Source organism: Plasmodium malariae (genome assembly GCF_900090045.1).
Source record: "Plasmodium malariae genome assembly, contig: PmUG01_00_10, whole genome shotgun sequence".
Lineage (NCBI taxonomy): Eukaryota > Apicomplexa > Aconoidasida > Haemosporida > Plasmodiidae > Plasmodium > Plasmodium malariae.
In genome coordinates, this window is record NW_021638281.1 from 1 (window position 1) to 14,856 (window position 14,856).

The window sequence follows — 14,856 nt, forward strand, 5'->3', positions numbered from 1 at the left end:
CCTAAACCCTGAACCCTAAACCCTGAACCCTGAACCCTAAACCCTGAAACCCTAAACCTGAAACCCCTGAATGAAACCCTAAACCATGAATCAGCTTCAATGGAAAAACAGAAATTATAATAAATTATCTAAATGTTTATATAAAGAAAAATAAATTTTCATTTAATGTAATATTAATCATATATTATATCACATATTCTCTAATAATTAAATAATGAGAACGTAATAAATTATAGAAATTTATATATGAAATATTAGTGCTATGAGCACATAATTTGAAATTAAACAAATTATATATATAACAATAATGTTTTGTTCCTTAGGAATAAACAACATTAAATCCTAATAATAATATTACATATTTCATATAATAATAATATGGATAAAAGCAGCTTATTCTATTATTAGTAAAAGCACAAAAAAACAAGTTCTTTGTATGGTATGTTGTGAGTCTACATTTATATACGTATATATAAAAGAATATACATAATATTAATATATATATCATAATATAAATTTTGTATTATGTTAATCATTTATATTATTGCTCAAAAAGTATTAAAGTATTGGAATACATTAATAATTATAAACTCAACTATAATAATATAAAGTATAATTTTAAATTCGTTAGAAATTTTATAATAATATATATCACAGTTATTGCATTGTATATTTATATATACTAAATAAGAAAATATTATAATGTATCATTTTAAAGTTACTAAAGTATATCAAATAGCGTTATTTTTAAGTTTATTTTATCTATATACTTTGCTGTATATATATTTTAATTTCATTAGGCTATTGACTTGAAAAGTTTATATATTCAATACATTTATTTCAATGACGAATATTATTTTTTAAACATATAATTAAAATACTCATAGTTATATGAAAAATTTCAATAATTTTTATGAATGTTTATTAATTTTTTATTATTTTAAAATAAAAATTACGAAAAAACTACAGTAACCTACAACACATTTGAACATATATTAAAACAAAACAAAGAAAAATAAATGAACAAAGAAAAAAAATATTTTCATATAATCATAAAATAGTAAAGAAAAAAATTTATATATATATTTGAACACAATTATTAATCATTTTTCCCAAAATACTTTCAGATATTTGAGAAAATAATATTTGCTTTTATTTTGCTAGATAATCATCCACTCTTACATGTTAATTATGTACTATGTTTAACATATAAATGATATATTCAAATACAAAATGTTAATATATAAATATTAAAAAATTAATAATTATTTTTATATTTCTTCCTCATATATTGCTATTAATAAAAATATATTTAAAAATGATCCGATAAAATTTAAGGAATTAAAAGAAAAAAAAAACTTACAACAAAAAATTTGTATAAATCCAAAAATAAAAATTAAATATATATGAAAAAAGTAATATTTTTTAAATTTTGATAGATTTAACATAATTATAATAAATTAATTAAGTTAACTACTGACAAAAATTACTATCAATTAATTTATTTGCCTATTTTTAATTTTCGAATCATCCTACATCTATTATATGCTTGTTTCAAATAATGAATTAAATTCATAAATAATATATTTACATTATAACAGAATAACCAATGCTGTCGCAAATAATTTTGAATTTTCCTGTAATTCTATTTAAAACACTCAAATAATAAAAATAATTATAAAATAATACATAAGCATTTTTATTTTGCATACTAAATAAATATTTATCAGTAGTTTTAAGATGTTATTTACATACAGTTATTAATTTTATTAAAAACCAAAAATTAAATTAAATATTTTTATAATATTTTTTTCTAACATATGTACTAATAATTATAGAATATAATTATGATAATTCAATATTTGTATTATTTAACGAAATATTTTATTTTATTTACACGAAATTGTAATATCATTCCTTTTTTGTATAAAATACTTACTTTACTTATTTTCATTCATATAGTATCGTTTTTTTACTAAATGTATATCTAATAACTTTTCGTATTTAGACTAAATAGGAAAACACATTTCAATTAATTAATACGCCTAAATATGCATTTTATTAAATAAATTTTAATCCTATTCAATAATTAATATCCAGAAGTGGTAATAAGCACAAAAAGAAACATATAAATCATTATTAAAATATATTATTTTGATAATATATAATTCCATAGTATATATTATAATTAATTTTTACGTAAATGATATATATATATATATATAATATTAAGCGTCAGTATATTTTAGTTGCCTGTTTTTAAGTAGCCATAGAACAAATTTAGTATAATTTATATATTACTGATACTCATTTCTAGAAAAAACATAGTAAATATAAAAAAAGATTAACGAAGAATATACAAACTAAAATGGTTAATACCAAAAATAAATAGAAAAATAACAAAATAAAAAAGAATCATTTATTAGTAGTATTATGATACCGTAAAAGATTATTTATTTTTTTGAAAAAAATAAGAATAATAAGAATTATTTACATTAATACAGGTAACAATATTTATTTAATCCATATTAGAAAAAAAAAGAAGAAGACACTATATAGATATTAATAATAATTATGTTCCATAAAACTTTACAGTACTTATTAATATTACTTATATGTAATTTTTTATTTTAAGTTATTTTGATTTAATTTGTAAATGAAATATTATTTTTATATTCACATATATACTTAACTGTGTTATAGTAACACAATATTATTAATATATATCTAAAGTTATATAACTCTCTAATGTAAATGTATATTTTAATCATATAAAATAAATATTAATATATTTAGTTATTTTATACTTTGATATAAAAAATTATTAAATAAATGGTAATCTCGTAATTTCTTTTTATTATGATTTATGATTTATTATTTTAAAATTTCACTATTGATGTATAATAAGATATAAATTTGTATTTTCAGTTAATTGATAGTTACCACAAATATATTATTAATATAGTATAATTATGGAAGAATGTTTATCTTCGGTAATATTTTTTTGTTTTTTAATATGGTTACATTTATTCATAAGTTGTTTATTTATGATTAAAAATGTCGTAATAGAATTTACATAAATATTTATTTTTAAATAATTCTTAATAATTATTTTGAAACTAGAATTTAAGAGTTCAATCTTTGGGGGCATTGGATTTCCTTAATATTCTCAATTTACACAAACTGGAGCTTATATTCGAAGTAAAACTGCATCTATACAAAAAGAGAATAACAAAGATGAGTTCAGGAAAAAATGTCTAGCACTGAATACTCATGTAATTAGTAGAATTCCTCGAATACAATATATTGATCAAAATAGATGGAAAGGAGCATTAAGGACTTTTTACGGTAATTACCATGAAGTACTAACCAAATATGGAGGATGCCCTATGATTTTAGATGAGCATGATAAAGAACTTTTAGTATTAAATTATGAAGCAGAAGATTTCTGTGAACAAAAACAAGAATATCTGAATATCTAAATAAATTCAAAGAAAAGGTAATAAATATAATTGTAAGAGTGATACTAACTGCATAAGTAAATGCAGAGAATATAATGTGTGGATTAACGAAAGGAAGGTTCATTTTAATAATAAGAAGGTTCAGTTATACAAAAATTGCCGAAGAAAAGAACATTTATCCCAATTTCCAACAAAAAAATGCAACATACTCGAATCCGAAACATTTCAAGGAATTAATACATGCTTAGTGTCTGATATAATTTTAAGAGAAGAAAAGACACCTGAAAAACTAAATGAAGTTTCGAAAGAGTCAGAAAGTGAATATAACGCTCGAGAATCCGCTAAACCTCAAAATCAAGATCTATCTCAAGGAGAAGAATCTCCCAAAGCGGAAGCTTCACCTTTAGAGATATCTCCACATCAAACAGAAACTGAAAGTTCAATTAGCCGAGATGGAACTACAGAAAGTGAAGTTACAGCACCTTCACAGTCTGTAGAATTAAAAATTACTACAGATAATAACTATGTAGATTCAAAAAGAGAAGAATCTCCTAGATTACAACCTTCAATTCCAGAAGATTCAGGAGCACTTCCTAATCCTAAAATTATTTCGACCCATACTGTTTCACCAAATTTTGGCCTAATTTCTACTGATCATTCTTCACACTCTACAACCACAGGTACCACTGATGCTATTTATTTCACTATTTTATAAATAATTTATAAAAAAATATATATATTTAAAAAAATATTACAGATCCAAAAGGATATCTGTCTACCACAAACATAACATCTATATTAATTAGCATTTTAACTATTATTGGATTTTCTTTTTTTATTAAAGTAAAATAAAAATATAAGCTTAAAAAAATAATAAACATTCTATAATAACAATGATTTATTTAATAAATCCTTTTTTCTTTTTATGTTAGTGCGTATTAATAAGTCTGTTAAAAAAAAAAAAAAAGGTAAAAAAAAGACAAATGAACTTTTTGAGAATTCTAATACCATCGCATTGGGGGGAAAAAGTGAGTTTTTAACACATGATAATTTAGAACACCCAATATATGATGATGAAGAAATCATAAAAAAAATTAAAATAAATGAACTTACAAAAAATGTATACTTATCAAAACGAAAAAAAGACAGATCCAAAACCATAATAGAAGTACATATGGAAGTACTTGAAGAATGCAGAAATGAAGATTGGGAAAACAACAAAGAAGCATTCTTAAAAATTTGTCTAGATGAGTTCACAAAAAAGGATTATAGAACCTATCCTAATTTAACATATAATGATCTAATAACAGAAAATATTAAAAGTAGCAATGATATTGAAAAACAAAATATTCTATGGAATAAATGGGTAGAAAGACATAGATATCTTTTTGCAAAATTGAAAAAAGAAGACTGGTATAATAATTTGAAAAATGAATGGAAAAAAGAAATAGCTTACATACAAGAAAGAGATGAATTAAAAAGAAATCATCTAATGAAAATCACAACTTTCCATTTTTAGAAATAGAAAAAGATCTATGGAAACACTGGATATCGAAAAAGGGTATTATTATAGAACAATATTTGGAACAGGAATGGATTAAGGAATTGGATATGAATTTGAACATTATGTCAGATGATTGCGTAAAGGAAGATACAAAAAATTATGTAACACTAATAAATATAGAAGAATTGCAGCACAAAGAAAATTATGAAGAATTATGTAAATATATAAAAAAAAATTATTAACAATGCTCTGTATTCTAGTACTTATGTTCATGTTAGAAGAATATAAGAAAGAGGTGAATTTTGATAATAGGGAATCATTTTTGGATATATCCATAAATGAATGGAAGACAAAAAAATATTCAGGTAACAAACAAGAAATTACAGAAAATACAATAGAATATATCAACAGTGATATAGAAAATAAAAGAAATAATAAATTCCATACTCATATAGGGAAGGACGGTTTCAGAAATGAGATAGAAGACTGGATAGGAGAAGATAACTTATATGCAAGTTCTATAATTAATAATGGGACAGTCGAAAAATCCATTGATATAGCAGAAAAACACATTTCATAAATTCATAGTAATACAACCAAGATATAGTTAGATTATATTTAAAATAAGGTTCTGCTAAAAAAAAAGTTTATTTGAATTTTTTAACGCATGTAAGAAATAAAGAAGAGGAATATAAAGTAACAAGTAATAAAAAAGAAAAAGGCAAGAATGAAATATGAAGTTTGAAACTTCGATACTTAAAATATATTACTATTACATATGCAATTTTATCTTTCTAAAAAAATATCCATTAGAATATTATATTAATACTCTATTCAATAAAATTTGTAAGATAATATTATATATATCAAAAAAAAAAAAATTAAATTAATATTAACATTTTCCAAAATATTAAACATAGAAAAAATTAACATTTTGAATAATAAAAAAGAGCAAAATAAATAAATTTTAATACTATTTTTGAATTAATATAATATTATCACATAAATTTATATAATTATATTTTATTCCATTAAAAATTACTGTACAATATTTTTCACTTTTTAAAAGATAATTATTATGTAATCTACAAGTATTCGCATTATTTGGCAATTAATGCTTTAACTGGTATAGTAACTTTGTTCATTAAAAAAAAAAAGATGTTAAAATATATGAAAAGGTAATTATATTCCACATATAATTTATCTTATAAAAAAGTAAACTATATATTCTATAAAAAACTGTTAATCTCTATGCCCTAATAAATATTCACATATTAATAGTTCCTATTTATTATAAATTTGTAATACTTTAACTGTTATATATATAATAATTTTTTTCTTGAGTTATTTATGTATACGCAAGATGAAAATATCATATATAAGAATTCATTCTCTTAATAAAGAATTTAATTCTTTTTCTCATCAATATTGTGACTTTAATAAAAAATGTTCATATATATTTATGTATGTTAATATTAAATTATTTATTTTTTTGTTTATATAAGTTTTATTAAAATAAATTTTAAATATCAATGAAATTGTTAAAATTACAAAAATGTGATAGTAATTAAATTATTCAGGATACATAATTTTTTATACTAACCTTATTATTCACTTTTAAAAAAAGATATAAACCAATAATTAAAAATGATTCTTATGGTTTTATTGTTCTTTTTTTTTATACATTATAATTTATAAATATTTTTATAATATCAAAGATATAAAATATAATTATAAAAAAGTATATAATTTAAACTGTACTAAATTGATAAGTTTCAACACTTTTTTAAAATGAAGTACAAATGAAACAGAATAAAATTATTTCATAGGAATTTCAAAAAATATCATATATTTTTATTTTTTTTCTTTCAATTAAATAGCTATTTTTATTATATTAATAAAAAAATTTGGACACTGCCTTTTTGAGTTTTGAAAAGAATATATATATTCTAACTTACAATTTTTTTTTCTTTTGATTTTTGTAATTATAGAATAATATTTTTCTTTTTAATGTTTAGTTTATAATATTTTTTCTTCTTATATATTTTTTTATTATTTTATGAATTATATATATATTTATTTATTTATAACATAAACCAATAGTAGATCTATTTGTTAAAATATTTAATCCATTTTGATACATTATAATTTTTTAGTTTTATTATATTCCATAAAAATTAAGTAAATTATAAATTTTTTTTTACTAGTTTGTATTGAGTAAAAGCTATAATAACAGCATTCTGCTTATTTTTTAAACATTATAATTAATGCAGTAATAATATTAATAAAAAAAATATGTTTCTGAATGAATTATAAGCTTGACGATCAAATAACACAATCCTAACTGAAATATAAATACTTATTTGTAATATAAAATCCTAATATTACATAAAACATATATATTATAGTATATCAATAATATTTTGTTAAGAAAACAATTGTTTTTACTTGTTAATAATATTAACTTTATCCATATTTCAAAAAATACTTAATAAATTTAAATGAACTTAAATATTCTTATTTTATATTACAAATAATGAATATATAGTTCTTTTAAAGTATATTATTTTAATATATATGTCTCCTTTCAAAAAATACTTTTATTTTTTATAATGTAATATATATATCACTTATATATTTCATTAATAATGTGTATAAATTACAAGAATATTAATACGTATGTTTTCTTATATTTGTTATAATTGATATGTGAACTTAATAAATTATATAATTTAACTATAATCATATAAACATACTGCAAGTACATTAAAAATATATTAAATATTTTAAAAAATATTAACATACATAGACTTACGAACATAGTTCTCATTTAATATAAAAGTCGAATAACAAAACCGTAATGTTTTGAAATATATAACGCGCCTTGATAAATATTATACTTTATTAAGTTAAACGCTGATGTAAAAATTAAAAAAAAAATTTTAATATTATAAATAAAAAAATGACATAAGAGCAAAAGAATATCCACTACAAAATAACGTTAACTAATATTTATTTTAACAATTATAAAGCTTATTGTACTATTTAAAATTTTACATAGCTTATGAAGAAAAAGACAAATCAGTACATATATGAAATAAGAACAAAAACATATTTTTCTTTTATTTCATTTTTTAGTTTTTTTTTAAATATATTTGATTATATGTTAAATATATTAATTCAATTAAGATATAACTTATAATTTATATATCATACTAAACGTATATAATCGTAAGATAATTTAGAACAATAAAATATATATATAAAAAAAAAAATAATAATAATTTAATATTATTTTCTAAATACATTGAATTAAATGTTATAATATGTTAGAACTCATATGAAATATAATATCATAAATAAAATAGAAGTGACATATACATAATTGAAAAATATTATGATATTAACCTTCGCAAATGTTTTATTATATATTGAAATATAAACACATACCATAAACAACATTGCTAATAAGTTGTATGCTCTGTAGATTATTATGATAAAGATTGATTGACATATTAATCTATATTTTTGTTATGCTACATGTACATATGATTTCAATAATAAATTTTACTAAAGCAATTAAGATAAATATTATATTATTTTGCTTTTTACTTTTAATATATAATAATAATTATTCTATAGTATAAACATATTTACTTTTTCTGCATACATTTATATATCGAATAGAAATATATATATTATCCCATTATGAAGGTTCTAAAGAAGAAAGTAAAACTTTAACTTCTGTATATAATACAATGAAGAAAATTAGCAGATTATTTTAAAATTATACGATATAGTGCATTCATGGAATATTATATTTATAATTAAAATATATTTTTTGAGGATGTATATTTTTCGTTTAACAAATAAATGCCTATTTTCATATATTATACTTCTTTTTAGCTAAATGTCTTTTTTTATTTAGTTAAATTTAAATTTTAGTAATATTCGTGAAGTTCAGTTTATTGACTAATATATATATTATTAAAGCCTATTACAAATATTAATTTAAATAATATGAAAGGTATTAACTTAACAATAAAAAAATAATAATAAAATAAATGAGGAAATACTATATCTTATAAATAGTTAATATTTATTTATTTATAATATTTTAAAAGGCAAAAAAGAATTTCTGAATAAATATTCAATTATAATAGGAAATTTATTTGAGAATATACTAAAATTAATTTATTTTTTTGTTTTATATATCAATACAGTTATATGAGATTCATGTGAATCAAAAAATAGAAAATGGCTTTTTTTCTATACTTTTTTATATTTACAATAAAATTACCCTGTTTTTCAAATTATTAATCAATTAAAAGCGTTTAGTTTACACATGACTATGTTACCTTATTTTGATATTAATAAAAAGCAGAGAGTAAACATTCCTAACTAATTTTCTTTTTAATATTCTGTGTATTAAAAAAAGGAATACAGCACATATAAACATGTCATATATATTTTTTCATTTATGTAATTATTAATATTATACCAATTTAATTTTTGTTATTTGATTCACGTACACGTAAGTATAATGACACCTGGAATTACAAACGTAAACGTAGAATTTATTGTTACTCCATAATAACTATATATATTGTTGTATTCATGAGTTTATTGTTATAGAAATGATATATAAATCTATTCAATGAAAATCTGATTTTGTGTATTTATGTATTATTACGCTTTTTTTAATTCTAGGAAAATACCGTATCATTATATCTTAAATATGAAAAGGAATTTAAAGATACTGCTATAGAAGATACACAAAATACTAAAGGATCCGGTGAAAAACCTGGACGCATATGTATGAGTATTGCAAAGGATGATTTTGTTACACCATGCCAAGTGATTGGTAGATACATAATTGAAATAAATGAAAAGTATAAATCCGATAGCTTCAAACGTTGTAAATACTTGAATTATAAGATAAATTCAGACGATAAGTATAAGAATCCTGATTGGATCCAGAAATATAAAGAAATTTCGTCCAAAATAGGAAATATATGCATAGACGATATAAAAACTATTCCGAACGAATCTTCAGAAAAACTTAAAAAACTATATAGCCATTATGATAATTTCGACAAATTTAATGGTAAGAACAGAGATTCCGATGGTCATATTTGTAATAGTGTTAGAGAATGTTATAACATTTATAACGATAATTACAAAAAATGCCAAATAAACAGCAATGACCCTTTTTGTGAGGAGTTAATCAATTTTAAGAAAGCATATGATAATAAAATGGATAAATTATCTCCATGCAAAGATTTACCAAAAACATTACCACACATAGAACAAGCTTCAACACAAATATTACCACCTAAAAAAGAAGATTACGTATTTGTTCCCATTTTAACAACATCTATCGTATTACTAATGTCTTTCACTATATTTTTTTTATATAAGGTTAATAAGAATTATACTTAAAATTAATAATAATTTATCACATATAGAATAATTTATTTTCACAAAAATTATAAGCATATAAAAATTATATTTTAAAATAAATATACATATATTTTGATGTAGTTTACTCCACTGAAATCTTGGATATATAATCGTTTACGAAAAAAAAAAATTATTGAACTTAACAAATTTCGAGAAGAATCGAGAGAATCCTTACAAAACCTTCATGAAGAAGTAAATATAAATTATGAAGGAAGTTCTCATAATATATCCTATCAACCTCAAGGAGACACTTGATGTAAAATTAACCGTTTATATTATTTTCAATAGAAAATAAAATACTTAGTGATATATATGTTACACTTATGTACAAATTCATTAAAAAGCAATGTAAACAACAAATAAAGAAATGAATATATGTCTATAAAAATTATTCAAACAAAAAGATAAAATAAATACGATGCTATTTTTAAAATTAGTAGTAGAAATTCCCCTTAAACGAGATTCCCCTTAGAATGAAATATAAATAATTTTAAAACTTAAGCATATAACAAAAGATGATAAAGAAAAAGTGGATATCCTTATATAACAATATGAGGTAGCGTTTATTTTCTCATTATAACAGAATAAAAAACAACATTAGATACAACACCAATAATAATATTATATAGATAAAAAATGTAAAATCTTGGAATAAAAACATTAATCAAAATATAAAGTATATATCTACTTTTTCTTTATAACTTTATTCAAAATTTTTATTATTTGTCCACTTTCAATTTAATATAACTAAAAATGTTACACATTATGTAACAGTTTTAACGTTTTTTTTCTTCTATTGATATATATTATATGTGATATTGTTGACAGGGTATTTATGATTGGCGCTAAGGCAGATGAATTGTAATTTTAATTGAATTCAAATGGGAAAAATCCTAACCATTATTTTATAATTCATAAATAAGTTCTGCTTTAGCATTATTCTTATTGTTTTTTTACTGCATTAATACCTTATTTTATACATAACATACATATGATTAAAAGAATTGATATATGATAAATAATAAAAATAGTGTAACTACATTATAAATTTTTTGATAAAGTAAACTTTAATAATAACAAATAGTATTTAAATGCCTATGTTTCGTTTTTATTTTCTCCATATAAAAAGAAAAATACAACAAATATTACCCTAAACATAATAGCAAGTAACATGTTTATGTTTATAAAATGTGAGAAATAGAAATGTAATTCTTATTTTATTGAGTTTCCAGATAGAATCCATTTCCATATTTTCTACACAATTTATTATCTATACATTCAAATAAGAATAATAATTTAGAAAAGTAGAATTTCATTTCTCATTACATGAAATTTTTAGGCACCATGGTAATTTGTTAATTGTAAATTTCATATACGCACTCATTTTATTTATTGTACATAGTTACATATGTCTTTGGATTTTACTATAAATGTGAATTTTAGTTATTAACAATATATAATATATTTTGCTCTATACTTAATATTGCGTTCAAAATAATAAACAAAAATATATGTAATATTGAAATTATAGAAAATTATTCAAACACTGAAATATTCATTTAGAAATGATAAATGAAGTAATTTTAATAATAATGAGGTACCAAATTTTATTTTTAATTATCATTTCTTTACATTAAGCATAGATTTAGTAAAAACAAAGTTCGGAGAACATGATATATAAATCTAATTAAAATAAAAGCAAAATTTAATATGTTATAATTTTTTATTATTATTTTTATTTAAACAAAAATTATTTATTAAAATATATATTTACATACATTGTCAACCACATAATGTGACACATAACAAAAATAAAATATAAAAGTAATAAAGTAACGTTATCTTACAACTTCATTTATTTACTATCAACTTAATATATTTTAGCCAAAATTAAACTATAAAAATTATTTGCTTAGTTCTATAAATCCAATATATACTTAATTTAATTTTTATAAAGAAATAATTTTAGAGCTTCAAAGGTTGCTTTCATTTATATATTAAAAATATAAGATTTAAACAAGAAAACATTAACAATTAGAAAAATATTTTTAAAATTCGAAACGTATTTCTTTTAACTTTTTTTTAAGTTTATATGTAAAAAAATATTTTATTTTCTTAAATCTATGAAGTATATTTTTTTCTTTTTAAATATTAATTGATTGTATATTTAATAATATTTATAAACTTATAAAATAAAATAAAATAAGAATAGAAATGAAATTTAAATATAATCCATAAGTTCATAACTAAGAATCCTATATAAAAGGATACTACTTACTTATGTGTTTATAATTTTATTTTTATTCGATGTAATGAAAATTAGAATTCTAATAAAATAATTTTTACCATTGATATAATTTATAATACATTTCACTTAAAACATATTATATATAATGAATATTAAGTTCTTTCTTAAGTAAAATAACATATATATATACATCAATACATCGAAATATATTTACTATCATTCTTTTAATATAATCCAAGATATACTTATTGTTAATTTTAAAATAATACAAATTCTTATTTACCTAAACAAATAATAATTTTAGATTACAATTCACAACATAGAAAGAAATATATTTTATTACAAACTTTAATATCTAGAGTTCTAAATAATTATCTGTTTTGTACTATAATACATAAACATTTGAGCATAAACCCATATTTTTTATAGAAATATATTTAAAAATATAAATAAATACTTTATGTAATAATATTTATTAAGATACAATAATAATATCTATTCAAATTCAAAAGCATTAAAATATTTAAATTCAAAAAGAGCAAAGAAAATATATATATGTTGTGCATTAAAAACACCAGTTATACACATATCCATTTACAACATTTTAGAAATTATAAGTATTAATATTAAGAATATCACTAAATATATTACAGATATAACTCATATTAAAGAATTTATTACAGAAATATATAACTCTATTAATATGCATTTTGTTCAGACATCAATTTAATTTTATTATATTTTTCATTGTTTCCTAAAACTCTACAAATTCCTATTACAAGCACAATAATTAAGATAAGCATAAGTACACTATATAATGTTAAATAAATAGAGGTCTTTAGTGGTGTTTTCCACTTATCTACATAGTCATACAAAATTTTCATTATATTAGTTTCCTCTTTAATCGATTTCCATGCAGTATTCAAAGATTTTAATCTTGGTAATACATCAATTGCTGCTGCAAACAAGGAAAAAATAACAAACATAGCAACTCCAGTACCATACTTCCTAAATCTTATTTTTCTTAAAGATATATCACAAATTCTCCTGTTCCTTTCAAGAAAATTATCGTAATCTTTTTTTTTAATCCATTTTTTTTCAAAATGAAAATGTTTTCCATCAAACATTCCATTGTTATAATCTGTTACGTCCATATAGTATTGCGCCTTATTTAATGAACTTTTATCAGATTTTTTGTTTTTTCCTTTGTTCCCTTTTTCATTAATAGTTATATCATAGTTTTCATGCTCATTATTATTTGATTTATTCTGTTTTATCCCTAAAATATGCGAATCCTTATCCTGTTTATATTTTGCTAATAATCGAAAGGATATTGTATCTAAATTTCTTCCATGTTTGTATTTTTCATCCGCGAATTTATTAAATGTTCGCTAAAAAAAACAAATTAATAAATTAAATTTATTTTATTTAAAGGATAAATAATTAATTCTATTAAATTTTAGTAATTAAAGTAGAATATGTAATAATCGTATAAAGAATATATCCTTATATAGTATTATCAAACCATATCATTGTTAAAATGACATATACATGTTACAAGGACTAAGGCAGAAGTTTTAATAAATAAGATAGACTTAATTATTTGCACCATTATACATATCTTTAATATTCTAATAAATTAACGGAAGAATTAATAAAAGTATAATATACTTCAAAAGATCAATAATGCTATAATTATTTTTATAACAATTTTTTGCTGTTTTCTCTATAAAAAACTAATAAAAATTATATAAATAAAACATCTATTATAACATCCCTACAGAAAATAATTTTAAATATATATCATAAAATTTTAATCTTAATTTTTATAAAAAATTGACTCTCATTAAGATAAAATAATTTTCATTTATATTTAAATATTTTAAAACTATAATTTCATTATATAATATAAACAATTATGTAATTCTTTTTATTAATTTTTTCCAAAATAAAATAAAAAAAATATATAAATTTTGAATTTATATAGAATATGGAACGTATAAAATATAGATAACATACAGTTATATATATGAATACAATAAGTGCATTTCATAAGGATGCTATATTATTAATAATTCTAAATGTATATACATTGTATTTTATAACAACTTATTATTACTCTTAATTATTTAAAGGAATATAATTATAATAATAATATATTGAACGAATAATATTTTCCA

General features: G+C 19.6%; 3 protein-coding genes across 3 annotated transcripts; 2 read left to right on the top strand and 1 right to left on the bottom strand.

The window, feature by feature from the left end:
• Positions 1–2,980: 2,980 nt before the first annotated feature.
• On the top strand, positions 2,981–5,545 carry PmUG01_00026300 (STP1 protein; the record flags this gene model as incomplete). The annotated part of the gene is made up of 5 exons (XM_029003021.1): positions 2,981–2,993; positions 3,190–3,422; positions 3,580–4,141; positions 4,394–4,874; positions 5,278–5,545. 5 exons carry the CDS (start codon positions 2,981–2,983, stop codon positions 5,543–5,545), a joined length of 1,557 nt encoding a protein of 518 aa, XP_028858854.1.
• Positions 5,546–9,508: 3,963 nt separating this feature from the next.
• PmUG01_00026400 (PIR protein) lies at positions 9,509–10,683 on the top strand (the record flags this gene model as incomplete). Its single annotated transcript, XM_029004132.1, has 3 exons — positions 9,509–9,529; positions 9,676–10,386; positions 10,510–10,683. The coding sequence occupies 3 exons, from the start codon at positions 9,509–9,511 to the stop codon at positions 10,681–10,683; spliced, it is 906 nt and encodes a 301-aa protein (XP_028858855.1).
• Positions 10,684–13,374: 2,691 nt separating this feature from the next.
• On the bottom strand, positions 13,375–14,288 carry PmUG01_00026500 (fam-m protein; the record flags this gene model as incomplete). The annotated part of the gene is made up of 2 exons (XM_029005243.1): positions 13,375–14,067; positions 14,202–14,288. 2 exons carry the CDS (start codon positions 14,286–14,288, stop codon positions 13,375–13,377), a joined length of 780 nt encoding a protein of 259 aa, XP_028858856.1.
• Between the last annotated feature and the right edge of the window lie 568 nt (positions 14,289–14,856).